The 22,735-nt window shown below is 36.8% G+C and overlaps 1 protein-coding gene across 2 annotated transcripts in view; it reads left to right on the top strand.

The window, feature by feature from the left end:
• Mgat4a (alpha-1,3-mannosyl-glycoprotein 4-beta-N-acetylglucosaminyltransferase A) overlaps window positions 1-22,735 on the top strand; it is a 99,306-nt gene that overhangs the window by 37,394 nt on the left and 39,177 nt on the right. For both annotated transcript variants that reach the window (XM_076834018.2, XM_076834019.2), the window contains exons 3-5: window positions 828-995; window positions 4,465-4,605; window positions 13,617-13,750. In XM_076834018.2, coding sequence (XP_076690133.1) covers window positions 828-995; window positions 4,465-4,605; window positions 13,617-13,750 — 443 coding nt within the window. The remainder of the gene's footprint in view (window positions 1-827; window positions 996-4,464; window positions 4,606-13,616; window positions 13,751-22,735) is intronic.

The raw sequence follows: 22,735 nt of genomic DNA, 5'->3' as shown, positions 1-22,735 counted from the left end.
CGCCTCTTCCTGCTGTGTGCTTTGTCCCTGGGTTCTCCTGTTCATGCTCACTGTTTATCCTCCTTACACCCACTTTATTTCCCAGACCAGCTAAATTTCTTTTCTTTTTTTTTAAAGGTTGATGTGATTTTTTTAATACCTTTATTTATTTATTTTTATGTGCCTTGCACATGCTAGGCAAGCGCTCTACCACTGAGCCCCAGCCCCAGCCCCGACCAGCTATATTTTTTGATCTCTGATTCTCGAAAATTATTAAAATGAATGACTTTAAACTGGGTTCATTATACATGTAGCTCATTGAGGTTTTTAGGAATGCGGAATTTGACCAAAGTCTGACCTAGGGAAATCTTGGCAGGATAGGTAGTATGGAAAATAATGATTATGCTGTAAATGTGCTATCTCCATTGTCTCATACGTATTCCCAGCTTTTAACTCATCTCTATCTGGTTGATACAAATGTGGTTGTTATAGTTGTTTGTACCTTTGAGAAGGTGTATTATACTTGGAGTGTTAATTTCAACGACTTTTATCTTTCTCCATCTTTAAATTTCTGAATTTTAAGTAGGGAGTGTTCACAATGTTACAAATAATAAAAGCACAAAATTAGTTCCCATGTTAGCTAGCAAGCCAGGGTTCTTTAATTCTTTAAATTTCTTTAATTCTTTAAATTTCTTTAGTTCTTTAATTTTCAGTTCTGTATCAGCGAGTAAATATTTTCTTCCCCCAAACTTGACTTTAATTGAAGTTATGTTATTACAATTCTGTTTGGAATTTTTTGTTTAGAAGTATACTGATGACTTTTTAAATTTTTTTGCTTTTGCCTCTAGAAAAACTAATTGCTTATCAACGAGAATTTCTTGCTTTAAAAGAACGACTTCGAATAGCTGAACATCGAATTTCCCAGCGCTCCTCTGAATTGAATAACATTGTCCAACAGTTCCGGAGTGTAGGGGTCGAAACAAATGGAAGTAAGGATGCGTTGAATAAATTTTCAGGTACAGATATATATTTTTTTCATATTATAAAAAGATTGTATTCTCAGGTGTTCTGTAGGTATGTTTCAGAAGTTGAGTAGGGCCGTCTATCCACCAGCATTCATCACCCTTTCAGAGAGAGAAATCAGCACCCAAAACATTCTTATTCTGATAAAATAATTTATATTAATTGCTAAGTTTGATTTTAAGAAAGTACTGTTAAGTTCAATATCAGTTGTATAAACTTCATTGAACATATTGCATCTTTGAAAACACATTCAAATTTAACTTTTTGTTTTTACAAGTATACATTGTGACTAATGTTTAGCCTGGTTTCTGGAGGAATCTCTGAGCTATTTGGAGCAGTTAGTGGTCTTAAATCTGAATTATAGCAAGGGAGATACATGCTTTTGTAACAGACACTTTTGGGAGTAGCTGACCGTATTTCTCTGAGGACATGAGGCAGGGAAGATGAGCACAGTTGTCTTTGCTGTGTCCTGCTCTTGTTGTGATGATTAAACTGATGTGTGTTTATAACCACTTGGCTTCAGATTTGTGCAGACTAACATACTTTCTCATTGAGCTTCTACTATTCTAAAACGAACTGTGAGTTCCTTTCATCTTTAGATCTATCACCTTATTTTTAAAAATTTTATGTTCCTTGCTTCCCCTCCTTATGATGAATTTGTCAGTCACGATAATGCTTAACATTATTGAATGGTATAGATGAAAAATAAACTTTTTATTTCCTTTATCTTTTTATGCATATTTTTCTTCTGAATTATTATTCTTGAGAGTACATTGTGAGCATTTTTACTAACATGAAATATACTTCAAAATGCTATTTTTAGTAGCTGTAGATATCCAGCTGATCTAATACCATAATATATTAAACATTTTCCTACAGTTAATCAAATGTTTTTTTCCTGGGTGTTTTCCCCCGGCTTATAACTCTGTGATGAACATCTTTGTCTATCAATTGATCACATTTCTGGTAGCCTTTAAGTTATTTTTATTAGATTATGACTTTCTAAAAAACAGGATCTATGCTTTGATGACTGTTGATTTTCAAATACGTTAGCACCATTCCTGGAATTGGATAGAAAACAACTGAATAGGGCTGGGGCTGTGGCTCAACAGTAGGATGCTCGCCTCGCACGTGCGAGACCCTGAGTTCAATCCTCAGCATCACACAAAAGTAAATAAGTGAAATAAAGGTGTTGTGTCCAACTACAACTAAAAAATAAATATTAAAAAAACCACTGAATATTTGTTGAGTACATAAAAGCTAAATTCTTTTTTTAATTTATTTTTTAAATTTTAATTTGTTATATATGACAGCAGAATGCATTACAATTCATATTACACATATAGAACACAATTTTTCTCTGGTTGTACACTACATAAAAGCTAAATTCTTTAAAGGGAAATTACTGAATAACAGGTCAGAATGTTTCTGGGATTTTGACGCTGTTTTAATATTATTGTTTAATCCACTGATTTAATAGGTAGAGATGACATATTGTAGTTTGTAATTGTTTCTTTACCCATAAGATTAAACTTGAATTTCACATATTTGTATTGGCATTTCTTTTGTGAGTTTTTGGTTTTGTCTTTTTTTTTTTTTTTTTTTTTAATGGAATCGAGGCTACAAGTCCTTCCTGCCAACTTCCTTGTTTAAAGGTTAACACTATACTTTAATGAAAATTTGAAAGTCTTGCATAATGGAAATAAGATTTTATTTTCATAAAAAATACGTAAAAATTTTATAAAGTGTTAATGTGTAACAAAGGTGGAAGTCATCTATCAGTGGTCATGGTACTTGGCATTGTTACATTTTCCTAAGTCTAAGCACACTGAGTCTGTTCAGTGAGTCTGACTGAGTGCAGAGGTGGGTAATCGGCATCCCACCTGTCCTGGTCCTGTGCCTTGGCTTCATCCACGTATTCATCCATATCCTGACTCTTGTTGGGAAAGTGTCCTTCTCATTTTGTTTTTTTTTTTTTTTTTTTTTTTTAGTTATTGATTGACCTTTATTTATTTGTTTACATGTGGTGCTGAGAATCAAACCCAATGTCTCACATGCTAGGCAAGTGCTCTACCACTGAGCCACAGCCACAGCCCTGACATATTCTTATATTATTCTTCAAGACTCAGCTTAACTCTGCTTCTCCAGAAAGTCACTGCTGGTTTACTAATGTGGTTATTCTTGCCATGTATGCCTTCTCTGCTCATAGTTCTTATCACATTTTATTGTTATGGCTTAACCTGATTTTAAACTTTTATAAGTTTAGGTTTTGGAATACAGCATAACACCTGGCAGAGTAGGCACTTAGTAAAAGGCATCATAAATGATGCCTTTAATACCTAAAAAGAATAACAGAAAATGAGCTGGGCACAGTGGTACACACCTGTAATCCCAGGAGCTCAGGACACTGAGGCAGAAAGATTGCAGGTTTGAGGCCAGCCTCAGCTTAGTGAGACTATAAGCAACCTAGTAAGAACCTGTGTCAAAATGAAAGGGGTTGGTGATGTAGCTCAGTGGTTAAGCACCCCTGGATTCAATCCCTGGTACCAAAAAAAAAAAAAAAGCAGAAAATAATCATTCTTCATGGGCCATATTTAAATTTTTTTCTTGAAGAATCATAACTTATACTTTGTGGTCCACAATTGGAGAACATGACTGAAAACAATGACAGATGTTATGCTGCACATTTCTAAATATCCTTTTTACTGAACATTTCAATAGGAAGAGCAGGCATCCCGTTCTCCAACTAATTGACATAGAAAAATAAAAATCATTCCCTCACTTCAGCAAAGAAGGAAGAACTAGTGAGAAGCCCCTATAGGGAAGTGATTACTCAAGCACACCTGATGTGGAGTTCTCTCAAGCGGCCCCGTCGGGTCCAAGACTGTGAGGTATGATACTGTACTGGCCGACTAGTTCCAGGCAACTCTCTCTGGATCCCAGAGAAGGCAGAAGACTTTTTGATGGATAGTGCCTTTGGAGAATAAGGCTTTTTAATTGAACCATCCCTAAGAGACCTGGAATCAATCTTCTTCTCCATTCTCTCCTTAATTTCTTCTGATAAAAAATTCAACCAGTGGCTTGATACATACTTCTTAATTAGCAGAATACTCATGAATCAGTTTTTTATATTCCCCATCTAACTGAGGAAGCTGAGTTCTCGGGCCTGGCACTTAGAAGTCACGGCAACAGCAGGCGAATTCCTGGGCTCCCTCGGCTCGCTTAGCCCACACCATTCTTTGCGCTTTGCGCGCTTCTGAACGCTAACCTAACGCCGGCCCCACCCGAGTTTCCACCTGTCCTTCTCATTTTGAATGGAGACTCATCCATCCACCAAGCTATGAAATTAGGAAAAACCTTTTTTAGTTCTAATTCTCATAAATTTTTATTGCTGTTTTTATAAAATCAGCAACTTCTATAAGGTAAGATGTTCTGTGAATTAATTATACTTCTGTGTTTCAGGTAATACCCTAAAGCTACTAAAGGAGTTAACAAGCAAAAAATCCCTTCAAGTGCCAACTATTTATTATCATTTGCCTCATTTATTGCAAAACGAAGGAAGCCTTCAGCCTGCTGTGCAGATTGGCAATGGAAGAACAGGAGGTATGTTTATTTTCTTACTTCTTAGTCTGGTTGTCCCGCTGGTCTGAATTGTGACTTGGCATGTTATGCTGACCATGAGCAGTCTGGCAGGTCAAAGAAAAAAATTCTTTCTTTATCTGTGCATTTGGGGCTTATACTGGCCAGACGCCATGTTGAAAGAAGTTGGACATTTTTCTTTGTAGATGAGAATAATATTGCAGAAAAAGATCAAGAGAAATCTAGTTCAGGCAGACAAATGTTTAAACCTTTGTAATTTTTCTGTTTTAAAAACTTGGGAGGTAGAGAGATGACTTTTCCTCTTGTCTTATTTCAACATTAATAGCTCTCATAATGCTGCCAGGAAGGTGGTTCTTATGTGTGTCCTACTTTTTCTTACCAAGATGTCAGGGGCCAGTCCCTTTTATATAAACTTTCCATGAAATAATAGAAATACTTTAGTTGCTTCTTTTTATAATGTACTCAAAACATAATTTGTGATTTTTTTTCTTACTTGGCAGGGCAACCAGAGCTGTTTGGATTTCTGTTATAGGACTGCTTACTGCTTTCCTACTTTTATCCCTCCTTTTTGACATTGTAGACCTTTTCTTTGTAGTTTTAATTTATTTTTTAAAGAGATGGGGTCTCACTGTGTTGCGGAGCTGATCTTGAACTCTTGGGCTCCCGCCATCCTCCTGCCTTGGCCTCCTGCCATCCCCCTGCCTTGGCCTCCCAGGAAGCTAGGACTAAGGTGTGTCCTGTACACCCAGCTCTTTGTAGATTTTGGAGTGCAGATTTTGCTCCCTTACAAATCTTAAACAAGTGACAAGATGATTACTTTATGAATATTGAAATTCATTTTTGTGTGAATGTTTTTTGAAAAACTGATTTAGTCCACTCTTGATATAGAATCTTAAGTATTTTCCTGTCTTTTCTTGTTGGGTCACATTTTTTTCTCATTGTTTAGTCTGTTACCATAAGCATTTATATTCATCTTGATTTAATTTTATATCTTTCTGTTTTATTGGTCGTTTAAAATAACACGTCATCTTCCTGAGGAGGTGTAAACTCTTAAAATACCATGTTCAGACTCACTCACTTTTTCATTTCTTTTTTTTTTTTTAGAGAATTTTTTTTAATATTTATTTTTCTGTTTGCAGCAGACACAACATCTTTGTTTGTATGTGGTGCTGAGAATTGAACCCGGGCCACACACATGCCAGGCGAGCACGCTACTGCTTGAGCCACATCCCCAGCCCATTTTTTCATTTCTTTATTAATTCAAGAAATATTTATTGAGGCCAGGAATTCTGCAGGTGCCAGATATATAAAGATGAACAAGACATGTAGGGTACTCTAAATTAGTTTTTTTAGAATATTGATTGTTCATTATTTTTTGAAGCTGGTACTTACTGTACCTCTCCCTTCAACAGTTTCTATTTGGACAAGATGCCTTAGCCAAAATTGTGGGTTCATTGATTTAGACTGTATATTTTATTAGTAAGATAAATGAAAATGAAAATAGAAGCGTTTTTAAAGTCATTTAACTTTTTCAAAGTTTCTGACAGGTTCTTTTGTAGTAGCCTGTCCTTTATGAATGTGACGTTCACTTCCTTTTTGGAGGTACTTATTCCATTTTATTTGTTTATACATCTTTATTTCTTTACCATCTTAAATACAATAAAATCTTGTCAGCCAGCTTTCCAACAGCTAGCATTCTTTTTTTTTTTTTCTTTGTATTGGAGATTGAACCCAGGGTGCTCAACCACTGAACTGCATGTCCAGTCCTTTTTTAAAAAAAGTTTTATCTTGAGCTGATTGTAGTGGCCCATGCTAGTGACTTGGGAGGCTGAGACAGGAGGATGGTTAAGTTCAAAGCCAGCCTCAGCAACTTAGTGAGACAGGACTGGGGACTTGGCTCAGTACTTAAACACCCTGGGTTCAATCCCTGGTACCAAAAAAAAAAAAAATTAAATTCTTGAGATAGGGTCTAGCTAAATTACTGAGACTGGCCTCAAACTTGTTGATCCTCCTGCCTCAGCCTCCTGAGTTGCTGGGTTTTACAGGTGTGCACCATCATGGCTGGTTCAGCAGTTAACATTCTTATAAAGCTGACACTAATTTTGAAAGAAAAAGCATACAGCTTGGAGTTGGGGGTGGGAATGTGCCCAGATTTACGTGAAAGGAATTTCCTTCCTAAATTCTTAAGCAGAGGTTCTTTTTTTTTTTTTTTTAATTTATTTTATTTTTTTTAAATACATGACAGCGGCATGAATTACAATTCTTATTACACATATGGAGCACAATTTTTCATTATCTCTGTTTGTATATAGAGTATGTTCACACCAATCTTTTAGAGGTTCCAGGAAAGCTATCGGCCTCTGCTTAGAAAAATGCATAGGGGAAAAACAATTTTGTATGTAATTTTTGAGATTTTTATGAAACCCTAGAACCTATCTAGGGACTTATATTAAAAACTTCAGTTTTTGAGATCAAATTAAAACTACTGCTCACTAAAAATTCTGTTCTTCAGTGGTCAGGCTGACAAACTTCCCTTAGCAGCAAAGCCTTCCCCTGGCTGCAGGGGGAGGGCAGTGCTTTGGGTTGCTATTGACCCCTAGGAGAGGGTCAGGGATTCTCGTGTCCAGGACAAATAACTACTCACCCACCTAGCACCACACTTACATCTTCCCACAAAGATTTGTAAGAGCAGGACACAAAAACCAGGGTGGAAACTACAAATGGGTAGAAGGGCATCTTCTTCAACTGGGAGTCCTCCAAAATCTAAGATCAGCACCATGAGTGATTTAATACTAAAACAAATTTAGTTTATAGAATGGAATATGACTTAAAAACAAAACGCAATCAGTGTGCTTTTAGAGGGATGTGAATGTAAAACTTACCCATAAAATAGTAACTATTATAAAAGAAACAGAAATCTTTGTGTTTTTCAATTCAGTGATTTAAAATTTCCATCAGGAGGTTGATGAAGAGTAGATACATCTGAAGATTAAATTAGTGATCAAGAAGATTGAGCTGTTTGGTTCTTTTAGAAAGTCAAATAAATACAGAAGAAAAAATTTTTGAGTTGAAGAAGCACCCAGGTCTTCATAATAAGGGCCTATTCAGTGAAGAGCAGGATGGCTGACAAAAGACCTTGTTAGGTTATCTACCAAATGGTGCTTCTGGTCAGGAGAGGACCACAGGTAATTCCTTTAAGTATTAGCTGAAGTTAAAGTCCATGAACACCTCCATGTGCCAGGCACTCTGGTTTATAGAATTCAACATGGTTCCTGTTTTTGTGGAGCTTTGGCATAGTACAGGATATGTGTGTTGGTCAAATAATCAGTTACACCCTTTAGTGTAACTAAAGTGTATCACCCTTTAGTGATGTAAAGGGTGCTTTGAGAATGTAGAAAAGGGGCATCTCCCCTGATGAAGAGGTTTAGGGAAGTCTCAAAAATACTTTTGATCTGAGACTAGTAGAATATATAGTTAACAGGTAAAGGTGGGTATTTCCTGTTGCTGCTGTTAACAGACTACTACACAAACTCAGGGACTTAACACACATTTATAGTTTTACAGTTTTGGAGGGTAAAAATCCTAAATTTAAGGTGTCTGGGGGTGTGTTCCTTCAGAAACCCTGTGTGATCGATCATCCCTTCCCGTGCTGTTCTGGAGTGCACAGGCTGATTGCATTCCTTCATCTTTAAAGCAGAGTGTCTTCACATCTCTCCTTTTGATACCACCTCGCCTCCTCTCCCTCGGACCCTTCTGCCTTCCTCTTGTACAACCTCTTTGGTTACCTTGAGCACATTTGGTATTCTAGAATAATCCTGTTTCAAGATGCTTAATTTAGTCATATATACAAAGTCCCTTTTTCATGTAGGGTAACATATTCACAAGTTTCAGGAATTAGGACATGGACATCTTTGGGAGGCCATCTATTCTACCACAATGGGAAAAAAGTGGGAAGTGCACCATAACACTTCCCCGTGGAATATCCTAGAAAATGAAAGAAGGCCACTGTAGTTAATGCAGAGTGAGGGGAAGCACAGGACAATGTGCTGCTAGAGATAGGAATTCAGGCCCCAAATCACAGGGCTTTTCAGACCCGTTACAGGAGTTTGGTTTTCATCTTAAGAGCAATGTGAAGCAACTAAAGAGTTTTAAATAGAACTTGATAAGGATGACTTTTTAAGACTTAAATCTTGCAAGGTCCCATTTCCTGCAAAGGGAAGAATGAAAGTATGGGAAGGAGAGGAGACGTGGGTGACCAGGTAAGAGGTTGTTCTGGGGGTGCTGGAGAAGGATGGACTCAGATTAGGCAGTGGCGGGTGGTTGTAGAGAAGGAAAGAAGATGGGGTTAAGGGCGGTTTGGACTATATGGCAGCATTTAAGAGAAATCATAGTTATGGACTGGATTTGTGGACAAGCCTTAGGTTTCTGGATGGAGCAATGCATGCTGGGTGCATTCACAGAGATAGGAGACAGTAGCAAATGGTTTGCAGCGTTGGTTTGTAAGAGGTGCATTAAATATGGATATGTCGAGTTTCAAGGGGAAAGGATATGAAGTGGAGAAGTCACGCAGGCATGTGAACATTTAAATCTCAGACTCAGAGGAGAAATCTGAGTTAGGTTTAATTTTTAGGAGTTTTTGTTTATGAATAAGTGTTGTTGAAGACATGGATATAAATGAGATCACCTATGGCCCAGGACTGAACCTTCAAAGTTCTCCAGCAGTTAATTTCCAGTGAAAGAAGAGGATAAAGCCAGGGAAGACGGAAAGTACAACTGAGCAGTAGAAGACAAAAAATTGTCATGGAATATAAAGGAAGAAATGGGGGAGTAAATGACTTAAGTCAAACCATAGGGGAAACATGATGGGCTAAAAATATTAAGTAGCAATGAATATTTAAAAAGGAATATAATTTAATTCAAATAAAGATAGACTAATTGAAGATTGGAAATGCCAAATCAAGATTGTTCTGAAAATGTTCTCAATTTTAAAGGAAATAAATACTAGAATTTGAAAACTTCCCAAGAAAGTGGAAGAAAAGTGACATAACAATTGATGTCTCTGTCACATAACAACAGCACAAGGTGGGGGCCTCACCAACCTTGCAACTGCATTTCAGAGTGTCTAGTATATGGTCAGTTTTCATGTGCACAATTATTATTTAAATTGGAAATATAGTCCAACCCTTTGGTTCTATTTCTCTTGGGTTCCTTGATTCTTCTCTCTGAAAGGATGATCTGACTATATTCTTCACTTTGCTGACATATTTCCCCTGAACTCTAACCCCTTAGAATACACACATTTCCTAGATTGTAAGTGATAGAAGATGGTAATGTCAAACAAGAGCAGACTGGGTTATGCTGTGGTATCCAACAACCTCCAAATCTCAGTGGTTTACATAGCAAAGGTTTATTTAAATTTTTGCTGACAGTGTGTGTCCAGTGTGGTTGATAGGGTTTTGTGCACTCACTGATCATTCAGGGATCCAGGCTGACAGAGCCGTTGCCATCTTGAATATAACTGGCTACCCTGCCAAACAGAAAAGACATCCTGAAGGGTTTCAGACCACAGATAGGGTGCTCAGACTGATGACTCTGAACTTTACTCCACCCCAGAAGACCAGGAAAACTGCCTTTATTCTTTCCTTTTTTTTTTTGTCGTCACTTTTTGAATTATCACTAGCATGGTTTACTCTAATTCTGTAAGTATGACCAAAATTAGTACTTTCATTTTCAGTGTTTTTTGGAGTCCTTAAACTAAAGAATTTAAATTTCAGCTCCAAAACAGAGTATATTTGGGGAAAATGGCTTAATCTCAAAAACATGCCATTTTAAGCTTAAATAAACCAAAATGTAAGCAAAAACATCCCTAGTCAGCAGGGAATAGACACTTTGCATTATTACTTTATTGTGTGCTCTGGATCAATGTATTTTGCTTTTTCCATAAAGTTTTTGAATTACTTATGAGTTGGCATTGCCTAGGAACACTTCATATCATAGTTGTTACACTCTTAATCTATATTTTAAATATTTAAAATATATTTTTTTTAGATTCTAAGGTTGAGTATATGGAAATTTGCTTCCAAGATAACTCATCCTGTGTTTTGGCATCTCAAAGTAACATGATCAAGATAGAAATCTTGATTTGGAGCCCTCAAATCTGTTGTTCTGGGTAAAAGATCCCCTTTCCACTTATTGAAGTCATCCTGGATCCCACTTCTTCCTCTCTCTCTTGGTCCCCTGATGAAGGTCTTCAGACTGCGTCCTAAATTCATCTATCTGTTCATTTTCAACTCTTCATTCATCCTAATTCAAACCACCATTTTTTCCTTTAATTAGTGCAGTAGCTTCCTAACTGATCTTCCCAAAATACTCTTAAAGTTATGCTTTTACTTTCCATAACATTTGGTAATCTCTTAAGATTATAAGTTGGATAATGTCACTTGCTCAGCTTACAACTTGATAATGGTTTTCTCTTTGTTCTAGGAATTAAGACTGAATTTGTTCCATGTGACCTGACCCTTAACTAATTCTCTGGATCTAGGCTTATTCTACTTTAGATATGTTTTTGCTCCTGATGTTTCTTTACTATGTCAAAAGCACTGTGCCTTCCCTGTTGTTCCCTCTTCTGGAATGTTCTGCCTCATCATTAATTAACCAGCTCAGTTGAAAGCAGAGAGGACTTTCATGACCACACTATCTGTAGAGGCACCCCCCCATTCCTCACGCTGACATTATCACATTTGAGTTTGTGTAACATGAATTATCCTTTAAGGTTATTATCTCTTTTCCCTCTTCAGCAGTGTAAGTTCTGTGAGGGCAGGGAGCTTATTTTTATATCATTCACCCAGATAATTTGTGCCACAGAACAGATGCAGTCCCTTAACCCCTTTGTACTTAGTATTCTTACCTGCAAATCATGGTTGTAGACTAGTTGACCTATGTTCTTTAAGCTTTCTTCTAGTTTTAGGATTCTATGAATTCTAAGTATTTTGTAGCATCTCTAATTAATTGTTCCATATTTAAGACTAGATTATTTTTAACATCTGCAAAATACTTCTCTGTTGACATATAGCACTCAGAATATTACGACTTTAAGATGTGAATTTTAAAAACTTACTTTGAAATGTAGTCACTTCTATAGTAAATGTGTGTTCCTCAAATCACTGCACCCTGCAAAGCTGTGCAACAGAAAGAGAAGAATGGGATTAGGATCACAGCACTCAAAACCAGGCAAACATAAAAAAGGTTAAAACCTAATGAAGACGGCAGCACAATTTTGTACATTTTAAGTGATTAGGTGGTACATAACTAATATAATATGGAACTCTGCCTGAAAGGGACCTGCAGTTTGCTGCAAGCTATAGAGGGGTTGTAGCTTACAAGTTACCACAAACTGGTGGGGCAAGTTGCGTTATCTGAAATCTGAAGGAACGTAGAACCCCCGGTATGGATGGGTATGGTTGACAGCATGTGAAGAAGAGGCAGCTTGTAGAGGTTTGTGGCGTGTGCATTTTGGTATTTTTACAAAGTTTAGTTTCCTGAATTGGTTTAGCCTGGGTACGGTTTTCTTTCTTTCTTTCTTTTTTTTTTTTTTAGTACTGAGATTGAACCCAGAGTGCTTAACCACTAAGCCAAATCCCCAGCTCTTTTTTGAGACAGGGTCTCACTAAGTTGCTTGGGGCCTTGCTAAGTTGCTGAGGCTAGCTTTGAACTTACAATCCTCCTGCCTCAGCCTCCTGAGCTGCTGGAGGCAGCAGGCATGCACCATGGTGCCTAGCCTGCATGCAATTGTCTATTATTCACCTATATGAGTGTCTCAGGAGAAGTTGCATATAAGCAAATGTGAAATTCATGCTGTGCCAATGTTGATCCCTAATAAATTAATCATGTAGAAACAAATTTGCAACCAAAACAAGCAATTTAGTAGAATCAACTATAATTTTAGACCTTAAAAATGTTGCACAGATTCCTGTAGCACCCAGCGTTTTCCTATCCCTCATCTACCGTGCATTCCCATGACCATGGTATCATGATCAAACCAGGAAATTTACACCAACGCCACACTATTAGCTAACCTTGGCTCTTATTCAGATTTTGTAATTTTCTTTTTTTTTTTTTTTTAAAAGAGAGTGAGAGAGGAGAGAGAGAGAGAGAGAGAGAGAGAGAGAGAGAGAGAATTTTTTAATATTTATTTTTTAGTTATCGGCGGTCACAACATCTTTGTTTGTACGTGGTGCTGAGAATCGAACCCAGGCCGCATGCATGCCAGGCGAGCGCGCTACCACTTGAGCCACATCCCCAGCCCCCAGATTTTGTAATTTTCATTGTTTTTCTGTTCCAGGGTCCAGTCAGGATTTTGTATTTCCTTAAATAGTCATGTTTTCTCAGTCTTTTCCAATATGGGTCAGTTCTTTGTTTTCCATGACCTTGATGCTTTAGAGGACTGGCTGCCTATCTTGTGGACTGACCCCACAATTTGGAATTGTTTGATATTTCTTTTTGGTCAGGTTGAGGTTATTCCTTTTGGCAAGAAAACCACAGAAATGGTGCTGTTCCCTTCTTAGTGCGTCATGGACTTGAAGTTGATATGTAAGACATTAATTTTTAAGGCATGTTTAGTGTTTCTGAGTTTTAGTCGTATACAATTTTTCTGTTTATACTTTATAGCCATTCATTTTTAATGTGAGGTTGACTCTTATTTTTACCAGTTCTTTGTCGTTACACACACACACACACACACTCACACACACTCACTCACTCACTCACTCACTCATTCTCTCTCTCTCTCTCTCTGTCCCACCCCACCCCTTTATGATTAAGCCATGTGGAACGAATGATAATACAGTATTATAGGTATGTTCTTGTATCCTTTGATTAATTTCTTTCTGAAATTGAAATTGAATCCCTCAATTATTCCTGTGAATTTGAAGCATTGTATTTTCAAAATGGTAGTATTTTTCTATTATTGTCCTTGTGAAGTCTTTTTATGTAATTACTGTATTGTTTTGTTTCAGTTTCAATAGTAATGGGGATTCCCACAGTGAAGAGAGAAGTTAAATCTTACCTCATAGAAACTCTTCATTCCCTTATTGATAATCTGTATCCTGAAGAGAAGTTGGACTGTGTTATAGTAGTCTTCATAGGAGAGGTAATTATTTGTTATATTTTTTACCATATAGTCTAAGAGTTAAAACTATTATTGAATATTCAGATATGCTTTATAAACAATTTTTAAAATGTGCTGAGTGAAGCTTAGGTAATATATGCTATCTGGTAAGTTAATGTAAATCTTGTGTGTTGTTTGCTCTAACTTCTTCCCTGCAGTTAAAGCCAGGAATGATAACCTTCATTGTCAGTAGGATAATATTATACACATTGATCATAAAAAAATGTATCCCCATTTCTAGCTCTGAGACCTAAATTGGAGTTGTGAAACTGAAGGAGGGTTTAGCCTAGGCGTAACCCCAGCCTAGGCTAACCCCTGTGAGGCAGCCATCATATTATTAGAGGAAAATTACTTGAATATACTTCAATTTTGGTCTCCTCAAAAGATTTAGAGAAAGAATCTTTTTTGTCTGATACCACAAGGAACAAGTGCCCTGGAATAAATATTTCCTTAATTATCATACCAAATTTCAGCCTGGGAAAAAGCTAAGGGTAACGTTCACCTAGATGGCTTGCCTAGCATACATAAGGCCCTGGGTTTGATCCCCACCCCTCCGTCCCCGATAAAAGGTAAGACAAAAGAAGGTGGGGGGCAGAAGATGGACATAGTATAACTATGTATAGTTCTGGACCTCTGATTCCCACTCCTTCAGGGTTCTCTGTCTCTTTAAATAAAAATGATCTTAATGTTTTCTTAATGAAAAAAGTAATATGCACATTATTTAAAACAATTACATAAGTATGTAATGAAAACTCACCTCTTACACTTTCATGTGGATAGAACTATAAGTATTTTTAAATGTGTCTTAAAGAATTTTTCCTATGACTTGTGTACACATATGAGTGTATCATTCTATACATATTTTAATACCATGAACATCTTTTCATGCTAAAAAGATTAAAAATCACAGCATCATTTTTAAAAACAAAATTAATTTTTTTTTTAGTTTAGATGGACACAATATCTTTATTTTATTATTTTTTTTATGTGGTGCTAAGGATCGAACCCAGTACCTCATGCATGTGAGGCAAGCGGTTAACCTCTGAGTTATAACCCCAGCCTCATTTTTTAATGGCTAAAAAATACTCCATTGTACGGTTTCAACATGAATTATTTTTAAAAACTTTTTTAGTTGTAGATGGGCACAATACCTTTATTTTATTAATTTTTATGTGGTGCTGAGGATTGAACCCAGTGCCTCACATATGTTAGGCAAGCACTCTACCACTGAGCTACAGCCCCAGCCCCTCAACATGAGTTATTTGATTGATAGGCTGTTTCTGAGTTTTTGCAGTTATAAGCAGTACTGAAATAAACACTTCTGTAAATAAATTGTATACTTTTATAGTTACTGACTTGGAACTAATTTATAAATATAGATTGCTCTCTCAGAATCCATACACATTAAAATATTCATAGATAGCCAGCATACCCTGTAGAAATTAAATCTGTTTATCTCCTTTCCAAAAGTCTGAGAGAACTATTTCTTTCTTCCTGTAGTTCATACTAGTTTTAAAATATTTTTGTCAATTGGATGGGTTGAAAATAATACTTGACTTTTGTTAATTTGGATTTCTTTATTGAGTGGGATTAAATGTTGGTTTATGAAGTTTTATTTTGGATCATTTGTATGTATAATTATTTTATAAGCTTTGCTTATTTTTTTGGTTGTAAATTGTGATTTGTAGGACATTTTCATATATGAAATATTTTCTCATTTGTTACTTGTATTAACTTATGATGTTTTGATCTGTTATAAAAGTTTTCCTTTTAAGTAACCAAACTGGCCAATCAAAAAGCAACTTGGTAATAGCTATAAAAATTAAAAACATACACTTTAAGCCAACATTTTGCTTCTAAAAACAGACCCAATAGAAACATTTGCAAATACAGAAATACATTCAAATACATAAACATTTATATAGCTCTTATATGTGTATTAATAAAACAGGTAAGGAAAGTAATCTCCTGTAGTATACCAGATACTCTCACTAGCAAATAGCTTGAGAGTTGGGATTATGGACTGATGTCACTTTGTATTGCATACAATTTTATAAAATCAGAATTTACTTACAGTGAGCACATATTAATATTTAATTGCAAAAAACCCTTTAACTGTGAAAGAATCATTCTTACACACTTGAAAAATGATGTTCAGTTTACAGACAGAGCCTAGTGTCCTTATGGATTTGAGACCCTCTTACTATCACGATTAATCCGGATTAAGATGCAGTATTATTGGGTTTGGATCCAGAGGGACTGTATTCTGGGCTAGATTCTGCTCCTTTTTCTGCTTTCTTGAGCCTCAGTTTCCTCGTCTCTTCAATAAGAGTGATGCTGTTGACTGTTTGGAGCTCATCGTTGTTGCAGAGGCACTGCGAGATCACACAGGGGAAACCTTGTAAACAGAAGAGGCTGTTCAGGCATTGGCAGTGTTCCCGTCTCTGAAGAGTGGTTTCTCCCAAATGCACTGTTTGTCTATATATCTATGCAGAATTTCAATCAAGAAAATGTGAACAGAAGAATTAAAGAGTGCACTGAATTTCCTTTAGTCGGTTTAAAATTATTATTAATCACAGTGTTTGATTCCACCTTGATGAGTAGTTCTAAGCTGGGGCCTCAGTAACACTAGGAACAGGTGTGTGCTGTGTGGCTTTGAGGGTGTCCTACATGTGGAGTTGTTTCTGGGCCTAGGTTTCCACCTGTCTATCTCACTGTGTTATCTGAATTTAGTTTTAATCTGTCCAGATCCGGATTAATCTGACTTTCCCAACTGCTGCTCTTCCAGGTTTCCCATCTGCTTATGAAAGGATTCTTGTATACGGTGTTAATAGGCCTGTGCTGTGGTTATTCTACTTCCAGCTCATGATACAGATCCACAGGGCACGTGTGTCCTCAGTTCTCTTCGTGTTATTCCAAAGTCCAAACTATTGCTGCTGTTTTCCCTTTCTTTTTCATCCTTCAACTCCCAGCTTATCATCTTTTGAGAAATCATTCTGAGTCTCCCATTTGAAATTAATCTAGGGTAAATAGGCAGCTTTACCCAGGCAGGCAGGTGAGTAGAAAGACTCTTTGAGACTCTGGCATTTCTCTATTTTATGATTCATTAATTTCTAATATAATATTAATTACTTCTTTCCTCCTGCTTGCTTTTAGTTTTGCTCTCCTTTTGCTTTGAGATAAATTAGGAATTTATATAAAGGCATGAATTCTCTCTGGTCCATTTTAATATTTGAGGAGAAAAATCAAGAATGAAAAACTGGAGATGCACATAGAAAAGAGTTACCATCATCTTTTCCTCACATGACCCCCAGTTCTTTGTATTCTTTTTCGCTTGAAAGGGAGAAACCATAAGATGCCCCTCTGGGAGAAGAAGAGAGAAAAGTAATTAGTTGCCTTATTCCTTGTTGGTCATTTCACCCTTATTGATCCCTTTGGCATGTGATGAGACATATATAGAACATTCAGAGTGTTAAGCAATACACCGTTGCATTATTTGAAAGTCGCTGACCCATTCTGAACTTGAGAAGGGATTGACAGGAATGCATTCTATCTCCCTTAAGGTTCCTTGGTAGGATCCAAGTGTGCTATTCAGATTTTAAGATTGTATCATTCCTGTGTTTATTTTTCCTTAGACTTTAATTATAATTTTTATATTCTAATATTTTGTAAATCTTATTTTTTGTTGTTTTTATTATATATAGAATATTTCTTATATTGTTTATACCAATTTTATCATGATCATTTTTATTCTACTTTGTTGTACGTGACAGCAGAATGCATTTCAATTCATTGTACACCAATGTAGTGTAACATTTCAGTTCTCCGATTGTAAATGGTATAGAGATGCACCATTTATGTATTCATACATGTACCTAGGGCAATGATGTCCATCTCATTCCACCATCTTTCCTGTCCTCATAACTCCTTCCCACTCTCTCCCCTTTGCCCAATCCAAGGTTCCTCCATTCTTTCCATACCACCCCTCATCATAGATCAGCATCCACTAATCAGAAAAACATTCGTTTGGCCTTTAGTTTTTTGGGATTGGCTTACTTCACTTAACATAATATTCTCCATCCATTTACCTGCAAATGCTGTAAGTACTGTCCTAAGCTCTAAGTGTTATTTAGATTTCTCCAAATGTTCCACTGCTGTCCTCTCATGACCTGACACTCTTGAAGATTACTGGCTGTTTTATGGAATGTCTTTCAGTTTGGGATTGTCTGGTGTTTCCTTATCATTGTATTCAGGTTGTATCATAGAAGTGAGGTGGTGTTCTTTTTCAGGGCCTTGTGTTAAAGGCTACATGATGTTGATCCGTCGCATTACCAGGAATGTTAGCTGTCATCACTTGATTAAGATGACATCTCCCAGTTTTTCTACTGCGAAGATACTCTTTTTCCTGTGTAGTTAGTAGCCTATTTTGGAGGTGATACTTTGAAATCATGCAGATATCCTGTTTCTCATCATAACTTTCTACCAAGTGAGCAGTCTTATTATTGTGTTTACCAAATGGTGATTTTCTAGTTTCATCATTTAGCTTCCATTTAATAATTAGGATTCTGTTAAGAGGAGCTCTTCTTTTTATTTTGTCACTTGCATCAGTGTTGAGTTGTACATAATAAGAATAAGCTTTTATTTTGTTGATCAATTATTCCAAGTTTGGTCACTAGCTCGTTTTGAATTGGCGACTCTGTCCTCCTAATATGGCCCCAGCGGTTCCTCTGCTTTCTAGCAGCTTAAGAGTTCTAGGCTAGTCTTATATTTTCCCTGCACCAGTCCTGAAATCAGCCATTTTTCAAAGGAACCTGATTCTTTTTATTGGAGAATGGATTAAAAAACAAGATCTGGACACTAGGGTGCTGGCTGCTGAGAGATCATTGCTTCTGGCCCTTTGAGTGGACAGATGTATGTCCATCTGTCTGTATATTAGACATCATGATTTCTAATGATACTTTTTTTTTTTTTAAAGAGAGTGAGAGAGAGAATTTCAATTTTTATTTTTTTTAGTATTTGGCGGACACAACATCTTTGTTTGTATGTGGTGCTGAGGCTCGAACCTGGGCCGCACGCATGGCAGGCGAGCGCGCTACCGCTTGAGCCACATCCCCAGCCCCTCTAATGATACTTGATTCCAGTCTCAGAGTCCATTCTAGTCTCCCTCCATCCCCTTAATTTTTCAACTCTTCTCCAACAGTGAGAAACTCAGTTCTTTATGACTCAGTGTATCTGTATTCTTTTACATCCCAATATACAGTCGTTTTTGTGTTGTTGACCCTATCCCTAGGATAGCACTGCCTAGAGGGAAATGTTTGCCTACAGTTCTTTTGTCTCAGCCTTACAGTATCCAGAGTTCTGTTTTCCGGAGTCACTTGGCCTAGTTCTGACCTTTGCCACCCTCTCAGTGATATTTTCATGCTGTTCTTTGGTCATGGACATTGGTTTGTTACTATTTGTCTCTGTTGTGAGTTTGTAGAGTGTTGTCTGTGCAGCTTCTACTTCAGATTGGTGGATGTTTTCGTTGTGGCTTAAGAGATGCTCTGTTTTTGTGAGTGTTCCATGAGCTCTTGGAGATATGTTACTTGTTCTCAAAATTCAATTATGTGTTCTCTGTTGCATTTATGTTTCATATATCCTTATCTTTTCCCACTTGATGTGTTGTGGACTTAGGAGTTAAACATCTTCTGCTACTGTTTTTGTTTTTCCTGTATTATATTTTTTGTTTTATAAATAGTAAAGTTATTTTATGCATGGATATTTATAACTTAATTGGCAGTTACACCTGCTGGCATTTTAAAGTGACTTATGCATTATGTTAATTTTGAGGGCCTGAATTCGCCCTTACTGGGTGGCAGTATTATGACCTATGCTTTCCTGGGGTTTGCGTTTGTCTGGTATTCCTTTGTCCGTCCTTTTGTTTCCCTTTCTTTCTAAATCACTTTTTTTTTTTTTTTTAATGCATCTAGTTTACAGCCTAGAGTTGAATTTTGCTTTGTGATTTAATTAGAACGCGTTTCTCTTCTTCTTCTAGATGAATTTATATATCTGTATGCAGTTATTTGGTCTTAATCCTATCATTTTATGGGATTTTCCCCCCTATATGTCTTTATAGGATTTTTCATTGATTATTTGTTTTGCTTTATTTTGTGTGCTTCATTTTTCTATTTGAGAAAAGTATGTATTTTTATACCAGTGATTACTGTTGTAGCTGTAACTTTATACAGAACCCTTATATAACCCTCTGTTTTCTTAGATGATATTTATGGCTTCCCGACATGGGAAGCAATAAAACTGGTATTATTTCTTCTTTTCCTTTCCTACCCTACTTCTTCCCTTTTGCCTGATTTATATTGTCTTATGTAGTATTCACCATTGTACTAAGAAATAGGCTTCTCTGCTGTCATCTGGTATGCCTGCTTAGCACCCTTTGACTGCAGATACTACAAATGAGGTGAGTAGCTTTGTCTCTCTGCTGTCCTCTCCATTTCTGCTAGATTTGCTAAGTTTTCCTTATTATTTAGTGTACATGCTGTACATTTTGATGCTCTCGATTCAACTGCAGCCTTTATTCGACTTTCATATTGTTCTACCTGTAGACACGTTTCTATTCCAGTGTCCATTACAGAGTCCCACACTACACTTAGTGGTTCTGAATCTGTAGGTTTCCTTCAATCCAAGACGACTCCTCTCTTTTTTCTTGTCTTTAATGAACTTAGGTATTTTTGATGAGCACTGGTAAATTATTTGGCAAAATGTCTCAGTTTGGATTCATCTCATATTTTCTTGTGACTACATTATGATTTTTGGCAAGAGTAATGTGACTACTCTTTTGAAAGGATTCTGCCGGCTACTATTCCCTTCTTATGAATCATCATTGAAGGAAATGGGTTTTCAGGCTGCTGTCATGCCAGAGGATGAGGGGTCAGAGAGTGTTCCAGACTATTTGGTTTATTTGAAACAAAGACTGTCTTCCCTTCTTCCATGGAGCCAGGCTGCTTCCTGTCAATCCAGCTAGTCTGAGTAGTTCTTCTTGTTACCTCTGGGTATTAGGACCAAACTAGATCCTTTCAAGCTTAAGGATTTCAGTTATTTTTCAAAAGGAAAATTTTTGTGTTTCTGAGTCTGGCTCTCACGGACAGTGGTCTGTGGTTTCTTTACTCTCCCTCTGCAGGCTAGTCTTTCTAGTGGGACAGCCTGATGCGCTTCCACCCACAGGGTGTGGTTATCTGGGCACTTTTGAACTTTCTTCTACCCTGAAGCACCTGAAGAGCTTGGTAGTCTCAGAGTGGCCCTTTCTGTCATCATATTTCCTCAAGCTCTCCTCATTTCCTGAGACTAATGACAAGAGTTCAGATTTCATTCTAAGAATTCTTTCACTCACTGAATAAATGTTTATTGAAGAGCTAAAATAGGGAAGGTTCTGGAGATTAAAAAAAAATTAAAATTCTATCAGAATGTAAATGGTGCTCCTGAAGACTAGCATTGCACAAAAATACTAGTTTTTCTATATCATTGGCTATATTTTTTTTAAATTGTGTGTATGCCTTGCTAAAGAGTGCAGTAATTTTACGAAGTTTGTTATGTTGAATAGTCCCATCTTCACCCTCCCATCCACCCCCGCTTTCTTACTGTGAGACTGTTAAGGTCTTTTCAGCCCTAGTGGGCTGGTAGGCAGGTGAGTAGAGAGACTCTCTGAGACTCTGGTATTTCTCTAGTTTATGATTCATTAATTTCTAATATAATATTAATTACTTCTTTCCTCCTGCTTGCTTTTAGTTTTGCTCTTCTTTTGCTAGGTTTTTAAGGTGAATGTTTAGATTGTTGGTTGGAGATCTTTTCTCTAATATAGGCAATTTAAAGCTACAAATTTCCCTCTTAAATTTCATGTTAGCTGCATCTCCAAAGTTTTGATATTATCATGTTTTAATTTTTATTCAGATCAAAAATACTTTGTATATCCCCTTGTAATTTCTTCTTTGACCCAAAGTTATTTATAAATGTGCTTTTTAAATTTGTATCTATTTGAGGACTTTCCAAATTTTCCCGTTCCTGATTTCTTATTCAACTACATCGTGGTGAGAGAGTGTAGTTTGTATGATTTCAGTCCTTTAACATTTTTCAGTACTTGTTCATTGCCCAGTGTGTGATCTGTCCTGCCAGATTCCCAATTCTGCTGTGGAGGATTCTATAGATGTAGTGGAGTGATCTTTCTGTAGATGTTGTTGGGTAAAGTTGTGTTTTTGAAATCTTCTTTATTCTTGCTGGTTATCTTCTAGTTTTTGCTTCTATTCTTCATTTGAAATTATTGATTACTATAATGCATAGGTAGTATTTTGGTCTCTAATTTCCCAGCAGCTAGATTTTTAAGATGTTTGTGTATGCTTTGGTCATAAATCACACAAATGACTATCGAGAAGAAATTGCATGTATACATGTTATCCCATAAAATTTGGTGGTGATTCAACAAATATTTTCTGAAAGAGTGGTAAATTGTTAAGCATATGTACAATAAAAAAAAAACCTCTGCCCATTGTAGCTTACAGAGAAGGGCAGAAAAAAAAATTCAAATATGCAGTATGTTAGATATTAGCATGACGGAGGATAAATGGGTAAGGAAGAAAGGGAGTGCATGGAGGATAATGGGTAAGGAAGAAAGGGAGTGCAGGGACACCTGGGCGGAGGCCTGAAGGAGGCAGGAGTGAAACAGTACAGCAGAGGAACTGTTATGCAAAGGCCCTGAGCCAGGGCATTGTTTGGCATGTTTTGCAGAACAGCAAGGAGAGGCCTGAGTGGCTTGGTGGAGGAGGCAGGGGACTCACTAGTAACAGGAAGCCAGAGAAGGACAGGCTGGGCTAGACCACATATGACACTACAGTTTCTTAAGAACTTCACTTTTGCTGTCAGTGAAGGGCAAGGACAGACTTTGTAAGGGTCAATGATAAATATTTTAGACTTTGCAGGTCA

Source organism: Callospermophilus lateralis, chromosome 14 (assembly GCF_048772815.1).
Source record: "Callospermophilus lateralis isolate mCalLat2 chromosome 14, mCalLat2.hap1, whole genome shotgun sequence".
Taxonomy (NCBI): domain Eukaryota; kingdom Metazoa; phylum Chordata; class Mammalia; order Rodentia; family Sciuridae; genus Callospermophilus; species Callospermophilus lateralis.
This window is presented reverse-complemented; position numbering and strand designations above follow the sequence as displayed.